This window comes from Lytechinus pictus, chromosome 3 (assembly GCF_037042905.1).
Source record: "Lytechinus pictus isolate F3 Inbred chromosome 3, Lp3.0, whole genome shotgun sequence".
NCBI lineage: Eukaryota > Metazoa > Echinodermata > Echinoidea > Temnopleuroida > Toxopneustidae > Lytechinus > Lytechinus pictus.
Genome location: NC_087247.1, coordinates 68,238,228 through 68,258,992, shown reverse-complemented (window position 1 = coordinate 68,258,992; position 20,765 = coordinate 68,238,228). Strand labels below are relative to the sequence as shown.

At 35.9% G+C, this 20,765-nt stretch overlaps 2 protein-coding genes across 3 annotated transcripts in view; one reads left to right on the top strand and one right to left on the bottom strand.

Annotated features, from left to right (window-relative positions):
- Positions 1-20,765, top strand: part of LOC129255388 (isochorismatase domain-containing protein 1-like) — a 49,612-nt gene that overhangs the window by 17,474 nt on the left and 11,373 nt on the right. The window lies entirely within an intron of this gene.
- LOC135153666 (uncharacterized) lies at positions 2,862-11,769 on the bottom strand. Its single transcript, XM_064097630.1, has one exon. It carries the CDS (start codon positions 10,110-10,112, stop codon positions 7,497-7,499), a length of 2,616 nt encoding a protein of 871 aa, XP_063953700.1. The 5' UTR covers positions 10,113-11,769; the 3' UTR covers positions 2,862-7,496.

Genomic DNA, 20,765 nt, shown 5'->3' with positions numbered 1-20,765 from the left:
AATAATGATTACATAACAAATAATTGTTCTATATAATATTGGTACATTCGGCGCCTCATATCTATCAGTCTCAAATTGGTGATTTAGAGCCAGTAACATTTTCCTCACACGTATTAATTCACTGCCGATTCCAAAACATCACAAACGCGAACTGCGCAAGTGCGAAAATTGCAGCTCAATTCATGAATATTCATGAGTAGGAGTAGGACTATACATTGAGATCGATTCGCATTTGCATCAGATCCCGATGAATAGTCCTATTTTCATTACACATCATGAATACCGGTAGCCATAATTATTTATATGTTTGTTGTGTTTTTTTTTTTTTTTTTTGGGGGGGGTAAATACCTAAAATGATCAGAGAAATCTGAGCAAGAGAGCAAAGCAATCAGAAGGCCATTTTGTCTTTACTTTGAAATTGAAATGAACAATCTGGTGCAAATCTTCTGAAGATTAAAAAAGAAAAAAGATTTCTGAGTTTGGGATGGGAGCAAAAGACAGCCCAGTACCCCCCTTCCCCCTCTCCCCGCATGAATTCGCTCTCATCAAGGCTATCTGTACCTGCCCACCATCATGTGAGCAAACAATTATTCTCATATCATTTTTATTTCTATCCCACTCTTAAATCAAATTCATTTATCTCTTTAGGAAGAATATTTAATTTGGCTGCGCACGATCTTAAAATGTCACAGTATGCCATGTTGCAATAGCTTTTATGGGCTATCTTGCAAGTTACCATGCATGCATGGTATTTTGATACTTCATGTATACTCTTACCTGTTGTACTAGTATTATACCTACATGTATAGATACCTGACAAACAAAATCAATCAATCAATCAGTAGCACCATCATATTCCAGTCTTATAGAAGTATTCTTCATTATCATGTTGATCTGTTGCTCTAATGTTCCCATGGTAATTACCAGAATGGCAAAGTTAGAGTAGTAGTTAGTCTTAATGAAATGGGGTCCAGGAGTAAGTGATTTCTTAATCCTTTGTTCTGCCACCTTTTATTTTAGTATGCACATTTTTCGATGAAAATCCATTATTTCTTATTGTCTTAAATGTCTGTAGGCATGTATGTTACATAGCCCAGACCTTAGTAAAGACCCATTCTGAATTGATTATATTACCAGAATACAACCTATCCTTTTCAAACTACTAATATTTAAACATTCTTTCATTACTTTAAGTACTGGGTACTTCATTTAGATGATTAGAACATTAATAAAGGTTGGGTAGGTGTGCCCTTTGGGAAAATATTTTAATCTATGAAACCTATGGACCTAAATATTTATACTCCAATGTTATTTTTTATTTTCTAAAAATGTGTAGTTCAAGCAACATTCAATATACCTGCTTGGTAAACAAAAAGAGAAAAAAACAAAATGAGCTGAGAACTGATATAAATTATTCTTACTCATCTAGTCCAGTTTATTAAGAAGTTTTAAACTTTGTATTAGGCCCTACTCTTCCATGCAATATTAATTGGGTAATTCACATGTAGTAATCTATACGGCCATATAAGAAACGTAGATCACTATTTATAGATCATTATTCAGAGAAATTTTTTGATTAAGTGTGCAAACTCATTCAAATATATATCATAAGATTACTCTTAATATTTTGTCCTTCTTTATTCCTGTCTACAGAGTAACTGAGTTTTAAAGTGATTTTATGTATGACTAATATAGATAAGAGACATGGACAATAAGAATGCATTGATGAGAATGGAAATACTGGTGAATCTGAATCCAATTAAATATTAACTCACAATGGAGCTTTACTATATGAAATAACATGATTCAGAAAAGTTGCTATAGCCCCCCCCCCCCAAAAAAAAAAAAAGGAAAAGAAATAGGGGGCCTTTTTTATGAAAACAAGCATACCTTGCAAGTTTTCAGTTCAGATATCCTGTTCCTCATCAGATTGTAACTCTTGGTGATGTGCAAATGGTAGTTGACTTTTTACTTCTGACTGGGCTGGGACTGCTAAGAACTTGATCCCATTGGATCTGCAATTAAAAATACAATAATTTACAGTTTAGAATTTTAGAGGTGATGAACAAAATTCCTCTTTTAAAACAATATTTTCAAAATTTCCAGCTAGTCATATCCTAAGCCGATGAATATTTCCAACTAGGAAAAAACCTGGTCTTGACCGAAAACTTCCTTCTCTCTGTATCATGTTACACTGACAAAATAGGCATACCTGGCTCTGTTTCCATTGACCATCTTCATTGTCAAAAAGAGTCAGTAAATGGTTCAAGCATATGTGGCATTCTGGCCTACTATAGCAATTAGCGAGGTCTTTTGTCAATCTTCAATATACAGTGCGTATCAAAAAAAAGTTTACACTTTGAAAAAGCCCTGGGAATTAAAAAATATACAACATGTGGGTAATTTTTTCACATATAATCTTGGGTTTGGGTCTCATCTATCCAATGAAAGTAAAAGTTTTGACAGAATGTTACACTTGAGTGAGCACTATCCATTTTTGTAAAGCTCGCAGAAATCTGTTTGCGCAGAAATGCTCCTTTTCACGCTGTGTCAAGGGGAAAGGGCGAAATCAAATTTACCCTGCGAAACATTTCTCATACATTTCCCATCGCACTTTTTGTCAATTGTAATAAATGGATACATTCAAGCATTTTGTAACAATTTTGCCACCCAAATTGAAATTTCAACACTTAGTAAGCACAACCTTTACCCTTTTGTGCCAGCTGGATCTGAGGACATAACTAAATCTAAACAAAAGTTTACATGACGAAAACCTTTCATTTGAAAACACTATACCCCAGTTTCCCTCAATCAATTCTCTTCTCCAAGTACGACAAACCATAACTGCCCCAAGCAAGCAATTTAAGTATCAAAACACCTGTTTCTTGACCTCGGTCCGAAGATAACACAACAGCCCGAGCAAAGCATGCCGTCATTTTAATTCACTTACTTTCCTTATTTCGAGGTCGATTTTCTTCGTTCGAACTTGAAAATGGACTAACATTGGATTTCTGAATACAATATGCATTTGAAAACGTGATTAAATATCGAATACAATAATTTCATTCCGAAGGTCCTACTACAGGCAGAGAAGTCTTACGTAATAGCACAGCTGTTGTTTATCATTTCGTCCTTGGCTCAACGCTCATAATCTGGCCTGTGGAGGTAAAATTGAGACAGCGGGGATTACCTGGCCTAGCGGGATTGATCAGGCGGGTGTTTCATAAAGCTGTTCGTAAATAAAGAGCGACTGGTGATCCTGTCTTGCGGTAAATGGGACACACCATTGGCGAAGATCTAGCGCGCGAGAAAGGATACCAGTCGTTCTTAAAGTCGCTCTTAACTTACGAGCAGCTTTATGAAACGGCCCCCTGGGCTTGGAAATGATTTTGGGATTTACAAACGCAAAATGGGGTATAGAACCGCAGTTTGCAATCTGAACTGCGGTCTTTCTCCAAACGGGGGTTTGACGTAATGTATATCAGACATCTCCAGCATTTTTTCACTAAGTTTTTATCATTTAAAGTGGGTTTACATTTTTATTTTTCATTTAATACTTGTTTCTCCACACTTTTTCCAAGCTTGACAATGATTAACAAAATGAAAATCAAGCCTAAGCCATTTCATGTAAATCACAGCTCAGTGTAAAGCAAATATCGTCACGATGGCCTCTGTGTGTGGGGGAGTGGGGTGGGGCGCAATGGACTCTTCGAAGTGTTTTGGGCAAGGAAACAAGTTAAAAAGGTAAAAGATATCTTCAAACCAATTTTACTAGCTAAATTCAACTTGTTCTTCATGATTATGGTCTACTTTTATTTGCATAACTATTTCAAAGTTCTGCGCAAATCATTTTTCATTAACTTTTCAAAAGTAAGTGGTGCTCACTCAAGCGGAAATATTTTTCGACAGCTACGACGTCATTTGCTTAAATGGATCTGTACCAATGTTAAAATGTGGAAAAATCTTCAGGATATTATAAATGTATAATTTTACATGATTTTTTCTAAGTGTAAACTTTTTTTTGATACGCACTGTATACACCAAGCCAGCTTTGACAGATGTAGGATAATTATTATTTGTGTGATAATTTGGCTCTCGCTCATTCATCAGTGCGAGACAATTATTTAATTTTTGCACTCGTCTATAAACATGTTAATCTCTAAGTCTAAGTTTGATTTTGATAAAAAAAAAAGGTTAGCTTGCTCGCAAGTTTAAATGACCTTTTGCCTTTCACCATAAATAAGGTAAAGTGAGGAGGACAATAAAGATAAATCAATTAGATTAGCCCCTCTAATATATCTTATACTTATGAAATTCAAAATGGGGCACTATAAATTTTCTCAACCCTTCCCATAAAAATTGCACACTCATGGTATACAATAATTGAGCAGTTTGAAACCTGACAAAGATATGTTGGCCCCCCAAAATAAGAATCATTTAACTCCGTTATGTAAGGCTAATTATAATTTTAGTCCAACGGTCCAGGCAGGGACTAGAATAAAGTTAAAGGACAAGTCCACCCCAACAAAAAGCTGCTTTGAATAGAAAGAGAAAAATCAGACAAGCATAACGCTGAAAATTTCATCAAAATCCGATCTAAAATAAGAAAGTAATGGCATTTTAAAGTTTTGCTTAATTTCACAAAACAGTTATATGCACATCCTGGTCAGTATGCAAATGAGGGGACTGATGACATCACTCATTCAACATTTTCTTTTGTATTTTATTATGTGAAATATGAAATATTTTAATTTTCTCCTCATTGCCATGTGAAAAAAAAAATCATTTCTCCCTGAACATGTGAGATTCCATTATTTTAACATTTTGTGGTTCAAAGAAGAGGGTCCTATTTGTCAAATTCGTAAAAATTGAAATATTTTATAATTCAAACAATAAAAAACAAAAGAAATAGTGAGTGAGTGACATCATCGGCTCTCTCATTTGCATATCACTGAATTGTGCATATAACTGTTTTCTGAAAAATAAGTGAAACTTTAAAATGTCATAACTTTCTTATTTTACATCCGATTTTGATGAAGTTTTCAGCGTTATTCTTGTTTGATTTTTCTCTATTTATTCAAATAAACTATTTTCTGGGGTGGACTTGACCTTTAACTTAATTCTTTGTAGAAAAAAAGTCAAACCAGACGGATCTAGAAATTCATTTTTGTCTCGCCGCCGCACAGTGGGCCGGGGCGAAACAAAAGTGCGCCAAAAGTCATTTTGGGCAATTTCAGATTTTTAATTTTTGTCATGCCCAACTGAAAGACAACACTTTGAACAATACTTCAGCAAAATATTTCATTCCGGAATTTGCATAAAGGTTGTTAATTTCCTAACTCAAATCGTAAAATGTGACATTTTGCGAAATGTCGCGTATATGACAACCTAGTTGAAAAACAGGCCATTTCACAGGAGGCTTTTCATGTAGGGATCTGAAATGGCTCCCACATAATCCTGATATATTCTTTTTTCGTGTAAAAGGGTTCAAAGTAGATAAAAGACACCTTTCAGGAGGTTTATAGGATAATTATTCCTCGAAATAGGCTGAAAATCCATGTTTTTCGCATTTACATTAGAAACGTTTAGATTTCCGTCTAAATTCTATAAGCATAATTTTTCCCGATGTCTAAGCTTTAAATCGATACCAAATTTAGCTGCCCGTTTTCATGTTAGAGCCGATTTTACTTGACACAACACCCCAAAAACCTGTTAAAAAACTGTCATTTTTATACCGCGCAGTCGTCGTAGCGCACCGTATGGGTGTACATTGCCGTTCGCTTTTGCACAGCGAGGACGAATCCCCTCCCATTCCATGAAAATGACATGAATTCCGGGCATAATGTAAACAAAATAAAGGTTGCTAACGCAAATAAGGGCTATACCCACAACTATTCCAGAGATAAAACTTACTTGTAGAATAATTTCAGCCAAAAACCCTCCTCATAGTAATACATTCGTGGTGTTATATACTCTGCGTTTTACACAAGTCAACACAGCTTGATAAAGCACGGTTAATATTTTTCAGATTTTAAAGGTTTTTTTTATAAATCTAATTAATGATTATTTTGATGCCATAAAAGGCTCAATCCCACTACATAGGCGCAAATGGAAAGAAGAAAAAAATGAAAAATGAAGTTCTGTAAAGGATGTTTATTTTAATGTCAAAACAAAGTGAACAACTTTCCAAAGATATTCCTTAAGTCGGGTCATTTATCTATAACAATTAATGTCAGTACAGAGGTTTGAATAGAGTATCCTAAATTTAAAAGTGTAACTTACGTTACTAAGAACTTGGTTACAAAAACAGTTGCTACAATTCAACCTTTAATTTTTGGTCTATTAATTGTACATTGTTAATAAAAGTGCGAATAATGTTTTTCGTACATCTCATTAAAACTTGGACAATCCTTGAAACTGTTAAAATACAGGACATAATTGCCTTTGGCGAAATGAACGAACCGTTTCTGTAAAGGATGATACACTTGATTGTTTTTAATAAAACTCTGCACAGAAACGATGTGCTAATTAAAAGGCTGACAATCTACCTCGATGCTTGTAAGCACCTTGGAAATGTAAGGCTGACAATGCAAACAAGTAATAGAACATGAAAAACCGTTGTAGAATAACGGTAACGTAAGTTTCAAATTCAAGTAACGTATGTTTCCAATTCCAAAGGGATGGCAAAACAAATTCCGGAACAAAACACACGATACTTTATTCACTATACAATGAATTTTCAATAACAACAGACTTAATACTTTACCCGGATTCAAACACAACCTTTTAAACCCTCGACATTTAGTTTTGAGAGCATAAAATCATTCATGTTACAAAAAAAACGAACAGCTTTCTGAAGCTAAAATCTCAACTAGTCAGAATTTCATGTTTAGAAGGCATATACTATGATCCATACATATACTCACGTATTTGTAATATCACACAAGTTTACGTTCTTTATTAACTAAGAAGCAACAAATACATATTGAAGACATCGTAGCTAGTAACGTATGTTTCACATTTAACTGAATAGGATTAAGATGATAACACAACCTTCATGATATAATACAAATGCAATGTGTTACCAGTACACATAACATAACGAACTGTAAAGATATGGCAAAACAAGATGTTCTCTTAGAACAACAATAATTGTTCACATAACCTGCAGGACTCCAATGAAAGGGTCAATTTCAAATGAATGAAAGATCTTATTTTACAAAAATTTGGCATTTATGTAATGGGTTATGCGGTGAGAAGACACATAAAACGAATTTTAAATTCTTGTATCAATTCATATTTCATAACCGTATATTGAGTTGATAGAGTGGGAATATAACATCATGCATCATTACTGAGATTTATTTGTATAACAATGTCATTTGGCAACACTCAAGTATAACATGTCAAAAACCCGCACACAATGTATAGAAAAACAAACACACAAAACCCAAAGCTGTTGCAACTTGTTCGTTTGGCAGTTTTCTTCACTGATTCTACTTAAGACGAGACATGTACAGGTCTTTTTCTTTCTCAATCGATCGCCTGTCTCCATCTGATAGTTCAAACAGGCGTTTAGATGACGTCGAGCGCTTCAGAGGTGTAATATGGCAGAGCATTTTGTCTCTGGATACCCATATCTTGTCTGATACCGAAGGCCACTTAAACAGGTCAGGGAATTTCTCGCTGCTTTTCATGAAATCAATGTGTACATCATTTTTGTCGGTTTGAAGGACCTTGCCGATGTACCACTTTTCAGCATACATAGCTGCCACCCAGTCATCAGTGTCGAATTGTATTTGAACTGGCTTCACTTTGCGTTTGCTCGTGGTAGGTGCTCTTTCACATTCAGAACTTCTAGCACCGCGTCGGGAAAGGTGCTCACGTCTCCATCCGCTGCACATGAGATTTACATCGTATTCACCATCCTTCACCACACACTTCTCACAGAAGCACGAAGTATTCCTCAGAAGTACATGCAAGTCTTCAGATCCCATTCCGATGACAGAATGAATGTCCATCGTGCCCTTTACACTCTTAAGACAAGACCACTTTTGGGCTATGATCTCAGCACAATCCGAACAGTCCTTCTTGGTTATGAAGAAGTATGTGATCTTGTAATTGCTGGGGTTATCATGACGCTCTTGGGAAGCCCAAGCAAAGAAATCATGGGCGTTCATGATCACAGCAGCCCGTCGCTTCACGGCTTCATCGGCGAGTCTTTTGACAGTTCCGCCGATGCCGTCGCAGGCTCCTTTCCCATGGCCCGCTTCGAAATAATCCCACTGAGCGTCTATTCCATACAAAGCTCTGTGCTCACCTACAACAGCGAACATAGTTTTGTTCCTGTACTGGGAGGAAGGACTGTCCGTCCAGTAGAACACTTTCGACAGTGTTGGTACCATCTCTCGCAACTGTGGAATAACCTTTGTTATTATTGCTAGGATTGTCGAAGTATTGTGTGCTCTCTCGTCAGAAATGGCAACCAGAGATCTATGGACCAGATTGCCATCGACATCACGGTAATATACAACGATTGGATGAATGGTCACGGACTCTTGTGACCAATATGCACTTTGCACTTCTTCTTCGGCAGCACAAACGTAGTTTTCAGAAAAGTCCATGTGTACAATACAGTGATCAGCAGCTAGATTTTCCTTACACTTTGTCATTGCTTCGTATTGATTGTGAACACGGCGAACATGTGAACGCAGCTCTTGAATTTCCTTTGGAAATTGGGTAAGAAGATCCTCTTTTGTGGCAGACACTCTGACCAGTCTTGTTTTAATTCTTCCCTCATCATCTGGACTTCTCTTCCATTGCTCAAAATCTACGTTGACGTCAGCCTGCAGACTGTTGAGGGCTGCATCTACAGCGGAATCGTCATTGTCTCTGATGAACTGGTCAGGGTTGGTAGTGTTGACGCAGTTTAGTGCTTTCAAAGCCTTCAGCTGTAACGCCACATTCTGATGTCTTTTGCACAAACATGAATTGCGGGATGCAAATTGGACGAGTTTGATATGAGAACACAGGTTCTTACGCACTCGGTGAAATGCTGACCGAGAGACATTCCGCTTCTCCGCGTTTTCTGAGATGTACTTTGCATGCAGGTTCCCGACATAGTCACAAAGATATCTCTTCTGTAACTTGATTCCGTCTTTACCTTTACAAGCGTCCTTCTTACCGGGCATCACCCGGGACACATCATCCCTTTCAAAGAATGCTTTGATTTCCTCATGGAGACTCGTCCATATCGGCTTTGTTTTCACTCCTGACCAAACCGATTTCCCAGCGTTCGTCAGGTTTCGTCGACCCAGTCCACTTGACTTTTGGAAGAATGACAACAGCCTGTACTTCTTCATGACTCTAGATCCCGCAACAACGTTGTGCAACATTCTCCGGTAATCTTTCGTTTTCCTTTTGCGTGAAGCAGTTTGGATTTCAACCAAGATTGCATTAGAAAACAACAGATGTTTCTTGATTTCCTTTGAGCATCTCTTCTCAGGGAGACCACATCTCTTCAACATCGATTTCATCTTCGATTTAGGTGTGTTTGCCGGCGTGCTTGTCGTAAGATGAGAATCTGTCTGCCTTTTCAATAACCTTTCATACCTCTTCTGAACTCTCTTGTTAGTTTTTGTCGCTGCTTTCAACTGGTGAGTCAAACTTTCTATTCGCTTATGAGCTTTGTCTAAGCACTTGCTTCTTCTCTTGCGTCTAGATTTTCTTAAGGCAAAGGGCAATTTTACTACTAGTGATGCACTTGAACGTGTCGTTGGCCTGTCAAAAGATACGTCGGAAAGAGCAGAGTCGGCACTTTCATCCAATGCACTCCTGTTACCATCAGCATTGTCAGCAACATCTACGGCATTTCGATTGTCCGAGTCTTTCCTGATTTTAGACAATACTTCAGCGACACGTTTTCTGTGTTTTTTCACTCTTTTGTTCACTGTCTGTCTTCGTTCCTTGAGTTGTGTCTTTGTCAATTTCTCAACTGGGATGTAATACTTTTTTACTCTTCTCCTTTCATGTTCAAGATATGCCCTTTCTCCAATTATCTTGCGTTTTCTCTCCCGATAGGCAGCTTGTATTTCAGCTCTCGTTTTTGCCATGTCTTTCGCTCAGAAAATTATCTACAAGGGGAAGACAAATATTCCTGGTAAGTATATCGTGTATATCAAATTTATATCAATGACGGAGATTCCTTTGAGGAATATACGGAATTAACAATTAAATCAGATTTTGTAACTTACGTTACCAATGATTTGGGTACATGTGGAATCTAAACTAGTATAATTACTTCCCCCGTATGACCTTTAACAGATTCATCACTATGCTTTAGGCTTATATCTATCACAATAGCATTGTTTTGTCGCATTTTTCATTCTTATAACAACATCACATGTGATGATTGATTCATATGAAAAGAAATGAAACTTACGTTACTTCGAAAAACAGCAATGAGTTAACTCATGATTACCGTATAATCATAAAATGAATTTCACAGATAATTAGGTTATACATGATAAGCACTGCACAAATTATCCATCCGGTTGTTCATTATGCAAAATACAAAGTGTTTCTGATGTATCGACCTATTAGTGTGACATATAAAAGTAATATCCAAAATGCTTGCAGGTCGCCAATGTGAAACGTACGTTACATTTTGCATCACTTAGATTTATGTCATAATTTACTTAAATTCCGCTTGAAATGGACAAAATACATTCACCATGTTCAAATAGACATTCTTAAGATAGTAATTGAGGATAAAACTGATGTTAAAGTAACAATATTAGCTAAAAAAAGAGAAAGATTATAACTTACCAATGATCAACGATCAGTTGTCTTTAGATGATGCACATGCTTGACACCATTTTATCTTAGAAAATGCGGTTGCTAGGGAGTATTTGACGTAGCTGGCGTGGTTTTTGGTTTTTCGAGACTAATATGTTCAGGTAAGACCGATATGAAAGAGATAATGAGGCAAATACAAAAGGACCGTCACGTAAGTTACGTAACGTAAATTTCACATCAAGCTTCGATATTGAATCCTGAAAATCTGGAGGATATATTTTTTCGCCTTTTCCTCTCAAGTTGCAATGTATTTGAAGACTATCTTAACAAAACTGATCATTACTACACATCATTCCGTTAAGGCACGAAACATTGGTAACGTATGTTTCAAACGTTAAAAACGCCAGATATATCCAGCTTGTTAGATTGTTAAAATTAGACAAAAAATATATTGATGAGAAAAATGATTTGCGGGAGTAAAAAATAGTACTGGAGTGGAACTGATCTGTGCCAATTTTGCCGCATTTCATGATATATGCTTTCCGTCCCATCTAAAACTATGAAGGTAACGTAAATTACATGGTATTTGGCGACCAGCGCTGATTTGAAAAAATCTCAGTGAAGTAAATTATCTCTTCAAGATTTTTTTGTTTGTTTATTTCATCGTATATTTATCATCATTTTAAACTTGAATCTTTAACTTTAAGAGAAAAGTTTAGATCAAGCAAGTCTCTATAAAGATGGAATATAAATCTGGCGACAGGCGATTTTAAGCCAACCGACCTTTTTAAATACCACCAGTAAAAAAAAATCATGACCTATGCGATCAACTTTATATCACAAATGACTTATATGGATATCAGCTATGAAAATAAGATGAATCTATGACATCTGGATATTTATTAATTTATGATCATCGGTCTGAAGTGAGGCGACAGGGTTTTACCGAAATTGAGCCGATATAGTGGGATTGAGCCAAAACTATTTTTCGGCATCTCAGACACACATTTTAGGCATGTGAGAAGCATAAACCAACATTCACTCTGGTCAATCTGAAAGTAGCACATAAACCAAAGTTTATACTACACATTGTTTAGCGTAATTTGTCTTTTCACAGATAGGTTTTAAGTAGCCAATCAAAATTTGGTATCAAGGTGACGTCACATCGGCTTTAAATTATGTTAAATCGATTCTACGCCAAAAATTACCCTTAATCAACATGTTAAAGTAAAAATATAACTCGGAATATAATTTTGGCGCACTTTCAACCCATTCTGGCCCACTGTGCGCCGTCGGAAAAACGGCGCCTATAGTCTCGCTCTGCTATGCAGGCTCTGCTCTGATCTGCTCTGCATGCTCGCTCTACTACGATGGCGGCGTCATCAACATTGAAATCTTAACCAAGGTTAAGTTTTTTGAAATATCATCATAACTTAGAAAGTATATGGACCTTGTTTATGAAACTTGGACAAAAGGGTAATCAAGTATTACTGAACATCCTGCCTGAGTTTCAGGTCACATGACTAAGGTCATTTAGGGTCAATGAACTAAGACCATGATGGGGGAATCAATATCGAAATCTTAACCAAGGTTAAGTTTTTGAAATGTTGTCATAACTTCGAAAGTATATAGACCTAGTTCATGAAACTTAGACATAAGGGTAATAGTGTATCACTTAACATCCTGCCCGAGTTTCAGGTCACGTGACTAAGGTCAAAGGTCACTTAGGGTTAACAAACTGACCATTTTGGGGGTATTTGTGGAATTGTCATAACTTATTAAGTATATGGACCTAGTTCATGAAACTTAGACATATGGGTAATAGTGTATCACTTAACATCCTGCCCCAGTTTCAGGTCACATGACCAAGGTCAAAGGTCACTTTGACATTTTGGGGGTATTTGTGGAATTGTCATAACTTTGAAAATTTATGGATCTAGTTCATAAAACTAGGACATAAGAGTAACCATGTATCCCTGAATATCCTGCCCGAGTTTCAGGTCACATGACCAATGTCAAAGGTCCCTTAGGGTCAACAAACTTTGACCATTTTGGGGGTATTTGTGGAATTGTCATCATAACTTTGGAAATTTATAGATCTAGTTCATGAAACTTAAACATGAGAGCAATTAAGTATCTCTGAACATCCTGTGCAAGTTTCAGGTCACATGATCAAGGTCAAAGGCAAAGCTCGACATTAGCGGTGGCCCGGGGCCACCAGAAATTCACCTCGGGCAACCATTATTGAAAAAATGTTAAGTTTTGGTGGCCCGAATCGGGCAACCAATAATTTTCAAAGTAGCGCAATTTTTCTCCCGATTTTGCATGCATTTATCAACATTCTACAGTTCAAATTGCAAGCCAATTCGTCATGCGCCCTTTTTGTTAATCTACACACAAATACACACACTCAAAGATTGCATAGTCATGGAGGAAAGGAACATGACAAAGCAGTGGAGAATATCCAGCCGGCCGTCTGGCGTTAGCTTTGCATGCATGAAACCACTGCAGCTAGCTGTGCGCTAGCAGACTATTCAGGCTCAGGGAGCTGCGATACAAAATGTTGCTGCTAAGAAATCTTCCACAGAACTTTGAAAATCTACGTTAAAGTTGCATTTTACACCAATGAAATGCCCTTCTACAGTCCATATTACTAAAATCTGGTGTAACCTGATTATTTGCAAGCATTAAAAAGAGGAATTATGACCTCTCTTTTGACTCAAAAAGACCGATTTCCAAATACATTAATACACATAAAACACATAGGTGAGTACATCACAGTCCCACGTGTGCATTTGTATGTATGTTGATACTTGGTTTCTTTCTTGTTTATAAATGACTTCTTAAACCACTCTTTGGGAAGTTAACACTTTTGGAAGGCATTTCATTGATATGAAATGTGAATTTTTCTAGCATTTTGGCAAATATTTTCTCACACTGTTTTTTCCAGATATAACTTTTGCCGTTTTCTTATTATTTTTTTCTTTCATTTTTTGTTGTTGTCTCGCCTGCGTAGCGGAGCGAGACATAGGTACATGTATCACTATTTCCGGCGTCGGTGTCGGCGGCGTCGTCGTCAACAATTGTGTTGTACATACACCCAATAAATTTCTATAGCTTCGAGGTGGGATCACCAAATTCATACCAGAGGTCCATCTCCTGAAGGCACAGGTCAAGTTCGAATATGAGTCAAATTTGAATAAGGTCAAAGGTCAATGAACTTTCCATGACTGGCACAATTGTGTTGTACACCCAATAACTTTCTATAGCTTCGAGGTGGGATCACCAAATTCATACCAGAGGTCCATCTCCTGAAGGCACAGGTCAAGTTCGAATATGAGTCGAATTTGAATAAGGTCAAAGGTCAATGAACTTTCCATGACTGGCACTGTGCTATGTTGTACACATAATAAGACTATAGCTTTGAGGTGGGATCACCAAATTCAAACCAGAGGTCCATCTCCTGAAGGCACAGGTCAAGTTCGAATATGAGTCGAATTTGAATAAGGTCAAAGGTCAATGAACTTTCCATGACTGGCACTGTGCTGTGTTGTACACCCAATAAATTTCTATAGCTTTGAGGTGAGATCGCCAAATTCATAACAGAGGTCCATCTCTTGAAGGTGCAGGTCAAGTTCGAATGTGAGTTGAATTTGATTAAGGTCAAAGGTCAATGAACTTTCCATGACTGGCACTGTGCTGTGTTGTGCACATACTAACTTTTTATATCTTCGAGGTAGGATTGCCAAATTCATACAAGAGGTCCTTCTCTTGAAGGTGCAGGTCAAGTTCGAATGTGAGTTGAATTTGATTTAGGTCAAAGGTCAATGAACTTTCCATGGCTGGCACTGTGCTGTGTTGTACACACAATAAATTTCTATTGCTTAGAAACAGGTATTAAAGATATCTGACTGGTACTGTATGTTCGGATGCTTTTTGTATCTGTTTGTTCCTCTAATGGCATGACCTTATCTGTTTATTCCACTAATGACATGACCTATAGTTTTGACATGCAGTCATTTCATGACTGCAACATGCAGGCGAGACAACGCTTGGCGTTTGCCTTGTTTTATAGTGGTTAAACCATTTATACCCCTTCCCATTGAATATGCCTGATTAAAGAATATGTTTCTACTGAAAAATAATAATTTTCCCCATTTTTTATTAATTTTGTTTTATTAATTTTTCTTTCATTTTCTTTTTTTTCTCTAAATTTTTTCTTTCCTTTTTTTTTCCTGTTCTTTGTTTTTTCTTTCTTTCTTTTGTTTGATTTCACAAATTTATTTCATTATTTTTGTTTTCTTTTTTTAATATACCGTAAGGGCACTAGTATTCAACCCGTTTGGAGAGTTTCCTCAAATATGTAGCAATAAAGAATTTACCTTAATTTCAGACCGGTCTTATTTCCAAGAGCAAATGCTGGTTATTCTTTTTCCGATATTTTTTTCTTCAACCCGTCGACTGTGCGCGGGCGATCGAATTATACGGCGATGGTTTTTGGCACTAGTGTTCAATCCGTCGGCACTAGTATTCAACCTAGCGATGAAAGATGGCCCTGTCTTTCAATCTGCCCTTGTCCCATCCGACTATGGACTAGACCAATTGAGATGAGACCAAACAGGGAATTAATCAAAGCCAGAGACTTACATAAATCTAGATCTAATTTAGCAATCTAAACCATTTTGAAATTAGCCATCTATCATCACTAGGTTGAATACTAGTGCATTTCAGTGCAAAAGGTCATCGCCGCATAATTCGATCCTCCGCGCATACAGTCGATAGATTGATAAAGAAAATATTGACAACAGATTACACTGGAAATAACAAAGGTATGAAATTAAGATAAATTCCCTATTTCTAAATATTTGGGGGAATTTGTCCAAATCTTTGAATTATGCCGGGTTGAATAGTAGTGCCCATACGGTACTATTCTAAAAATTATTTTTGTTTGTTTCCCCCTTTTATGCATTGTTCTAATTTTGCAGCATATTTTTCTGTGATTTTCTCCTGCTATAATATGCTGGAAAAGAGAAAATAAACTGGATTTGGGGCCTGCATAACCCTTTGCGCGCTGATGTTGCAATTTTGCACATTCGTACAATTGAATTCAACAATTGTAATAATTAGTTTTTTCCCCTACCTTCAAATTAGATAACCTAATAAAAGGCAATAGTTCTTGGATAACATCTATATAATAATAATAAGTATCAATGTTGCAATATGGATATCTTGAATTAAAGAAAATAACATGGAAACAGTTGTCATTATTATCCCCCAAAATTTATTCAGCGTGCAAAGGTTTTAGGATTCAAAAAGGAAGAAAGGAAAAATCATTGTTTTGTACATCTATCTGAGTTTGCTATGCACTATTTATTTACTTTACCATTATGAGTGTGTGTCTATACAGAGATTTTAAAAAAGTCCACACAACCTGGGAACAATACAATTCTTTTATTCTCTTTCAATCATTTCATATTTACAATGATAGAACAATTTATATATTACCACAAATCAATTAGCAAAGTAAAATAACAGCAAACAAGATTTACATACAAGATGTACAAAGTGAAAGTAACTTAGTGGTAGTGGCTGCAGAATTAATATTTCAAAAGTTTGTTTTATTCATTTTTAATTAATGTTTTTCTTTATATTTTCAGGCCACCAAACTTTAATATTGGGCCACCAAAAAAAATTATTTGAAGGTTTTGGTGGCCCAAACGGGCCACCACCAAAAAAAGTTAATGTGGAGCCTTGCAAAGGTCATTTAGGGTCAACGATCTTTGACCATTTTGGGGGTATTTGTGGAATTGTCATAACTTGGAAAGTATATTGACCTAGTTTGTGAAACTTAGACATAAGGGTAATAGTGTATCACTTAACATCCTGCCCGAGTTTCAGGTCACATGACCAAGGTCAAAGGTCACTTAGGGTTAACAAACTTTGATCATTTTGGGGGTATTTGTGGAATTGTCATCATAACTTTGAAAATTTATGGATCTAGTGCATGAAACTAGGATATAAGAGTAACCATGTATCCCTGAATATCCTGTGCATGTTTCAGGTCACATGACCAAGATCAAAGGTCATTTAAGGTCAATGAACTTTGGCCGTGTTGGTCAAAGGTCGTGTTGGGTCAATGGACATAGTATTTTATTATCATTGTATGAGTGTTTTCTTTTGTGAATAATTATTCAATATCTGTTTTCAAAGTCAGCACTGCTACTATATCGAATTGCGTAATGCAGGCGAGACTGCCAGAGGCTTTTCACTTGTTAAAAATCCAGATCTAAGTTAGACCTATCCTAGGGCCTTACTTTTAGTAAAAAAAGACTAACGTTAAAATCTGTCTTAAATCATTCCATTACCATGGCAAAATCTACCGATATCATTCCGCATAGATTTAGTTTATTTAGATTTAATTTAATTTCTTTTTAAATGCAGAGAATTGTATTGATTCATGTAAAGATGAAATAGCTATGTCCAAAATCAGAAGGCCCAGGCCCAACTTTAAACCTCAACTCAAGCTTGTTTGACACTAATTCCCAACACCTAATGACCTAGCCTACATCGGCAATTTCGCAGCCGGCTGGCACCGGCGGTATCAATGGCTGTATCCCGCTCTGACTATATTAATTATTTGGCTTAGATTTGATGCAGCTTTGCCGTTACTAAACAAGTCCACATCTACCACTGATATTTGACAATGGAACTAAAATACAGATTTAATAAGGACGGACATGAAGCATTCCAATTAACCAACTTAGTTTTACAAAAAAATTATTATTTTCTGAGAAAATATGTCAGTCAGATCTCAAATTTATTTGGGATCAGGAAACAGACTTGGAAATATGGAAATTGTGGTTTACGTAGTAAATTACACATAAGGCCCTGACTGTGACGCTGAACCCCAGCAAACATGTTACAATTGCAACTGAGATCAAAGCATGAAATTGAACTTAAATTACTTTTATTTGTATGGAATGTCATTACTTTGATGTAGATGTTCCCTCAAAGATTTTCTGCTCAACTGAATTTCAATCAGAAATCATGATTCCGGGCACTAATTTTATAAAGAGATAATTAGTCTGGCTATTGTATTTCAAAAAGTTGAATTTTGCAGAGTAAAAAAGAACGACACTTCGCACAGATATCGTAGGGAATTGTGGGACGGAAACAAATGTTTAATGCATGAGGACATGAATAAAACATTAGCCTTTTATCCAATCATACAAGTGCATTATGCATATTTTGACGTCATTACTTATGAATTAAACTTTGACCTTACAAAATCAACCTTCAAATTGGCCAAATGGCAGCCATGTTTGTTATGTACAAAACCTATGGAAAATCAAAAACGCCTGAAAAGAGTTTCCTCTCTAGCTTTCGGGAGCTTACGTATACGTAAGATTATATCTATGTGATTGATGTTCTGGGTATCCATTATTATCAACATCTGCAACTTCTGAAATGAATTGTTCACATTTCCACTCTCAATTCAATGCCCTAGTCTTCATGATTATAAGTGTGTATGATGCATCTTTTGTCTGAAGTAGTGACCTTAAATAAAGGCAAAGCATTTTTTAGATCAGAATATGGGCAAGTCCAAGAAAAGGTCACCCTAAGAACATATAGCATAGAGTCTATAGCATACTAACCTCGTATGTGTGTGAGTGCCCTAGAACGGGAAGACAAAATTTCATCTTTATTTTAAGAAGTTATCTTTGGTGGGGTACCATGAGAAAGCCAAAATTTGGAATTTTAACATTCCATTAAGAAAAATTTGATAATATGCTAATTTATGCTAATTTGGGGCACCTAATTTGCATAATTGGTAAAATGGACGTTACATATGGGACAATTATAAGTCATATAAAGTCAAAACAAAGCTTGTGAGCTTTAGATCTAGTCATAGGTGTGACATGGACCCCCTAACATCTTGTTACTTTTTGGGGGAAAAAGTGGTGTCATCTAATTAAATATGCTAAGTAGGTCTTGTTCAAGGATGGAATGTCCCATACGTAAAATTTTGAGGATGGTTTTTTTTTGGTTATTTCTCAGAATGCAATATTTGTATCTCTGGGGGATTCTAATTTATTGAGTATGAAAATGTTATACCACAAAAAGTTTCAAAAATATTGTTTACCTTTTAATTAAAAGTTAATTTTTTTTTAATGTTACATATGGGACTTTTACACACAATGTCAATGGAGAGGTTTGTGTACAAAGTGAATGGAGAAAGACAAATTTCAAGAGTGCTCTAAAAAGTGATTTATTTACCTTTTTTTGTTTCTAAAGACTGATTTGTTATTAAAAAAACTGATTGATGAAAACAAATGAAGCAAAATAAATGGAAAAATGGAAGATATGAAAAAAATTAAAAACAATAGAAATACATAATAAATTCATGAAACCATGAATAACAAGGAAAAAATTGTTGAATTGGCTAATTTTCTTTTCAGTCATATCACATATGTCTCAATAGAACATTTTAAAATAAAAAAACTCTTGTTATTTCAATATTTTAATTATTATAAGTTTTAAAATTATGGGGAAAATTGTGTAAGTTCTCTATGGGGACAAAATGTCCCATGTCCCATACGTAACATGTCATTAATTTGTTTAATTAGAGTCTGTTATTAGAGGGTTTTGGCTTATGACATGAAACTTACCTGAGATAAGTTGTCAGATGAAATACTTTCAGAGAGTTCTCAACTTGAAAAAAAAATGTTTAAAAAAATTGTCTTCTTTTCTGCGTCCCATACGTAATGGCACATCTTTTCTGTCTTAAAAGTCAAGGTCATTTGTCACCATATTTTGCATGATAATTCTTCGAGATATCTACCATCATGAGGGTGAAGAGGGTGTTGGTTATATGATGAAATGACAATATCCAAGCACCACTTAATGACTTTAGGCATGAAGAAGAATCCGAGTAGCAATCCTCCGATATATTCAAAATGTTCAAATAATTGCACGATCCCAATATTTGACACAATATACACAAAATCACACAGATATTACAGTCAGTCCGCAAGCCCCTGTGTTAATGAGCAAATGAGCAAGATTTATCCAAGTCCTCTCGTGGCTGAATTCATGTCCCTGCAAAATCTCGTGAATTGTGAGACTTTCTTTCTCAAAGAATTTAACCACTTTCTCCTTGAGTAATATTGATTATTTTTGTACCATGGGCAAGAGTAAATGTTACCCTTTTATATTGATCATTTCTTTTGAATGAAATATTTTGATAAATAAGTGAATTTTTTACCTGAAAAGATGCATCAAACAGAATTTTCTTCCTCTGTTTTCACTTGCAAATTGTGCAACATTTTGTGTTTTAGGCACCAACATTATTTATATCATCAGAAAGCTCAAACTATATACTTTCTTAAAATGTCACTCTTGACATGTGGCATCTTTTAGATGGGTCAGCAGCCAGTTATTTCCATCAAGATGCAAGACGAGATTTCTGAAATTTCTGAGTAACATAAAATCCAGAGTTCTGATTGGCTGAATACTGTTTTCAAAACAAACAGGCGCGAGTAATTTGAAGAGATTACCACATGGTGAGTGTGACCTTGCAGAGGCCCAGTGTGGGGAACATTGGAATTTGCGTGGGTGTGTGGCTCTATGACCAATCAGAGCGCAGTATTCTTGTTTTTGAGCTGCAAAATGTACTTGGCCTATGAAAAGCTGGCTGCTGACCCATCTAAAATACATCTTCTTATAAAAATTATATCATATTAAAGCTTAGATCTTCAGCTTTATCATGATTTAAAAATTATTTGTGCCCAAACAGAAATTAAGTGTGAAAACAACAACTTATGTTGCATGAAAAAAAATATTTTGTTTCATGTTTTAGATCAAAAGTTTTTTCTATATTTCAACATTCTTTTAAAAATCCAAGCACATGACCTAAAAGAATGATTCTTCTTCTTTACACAGATACCAAAAACATGAAATTTTGTCAA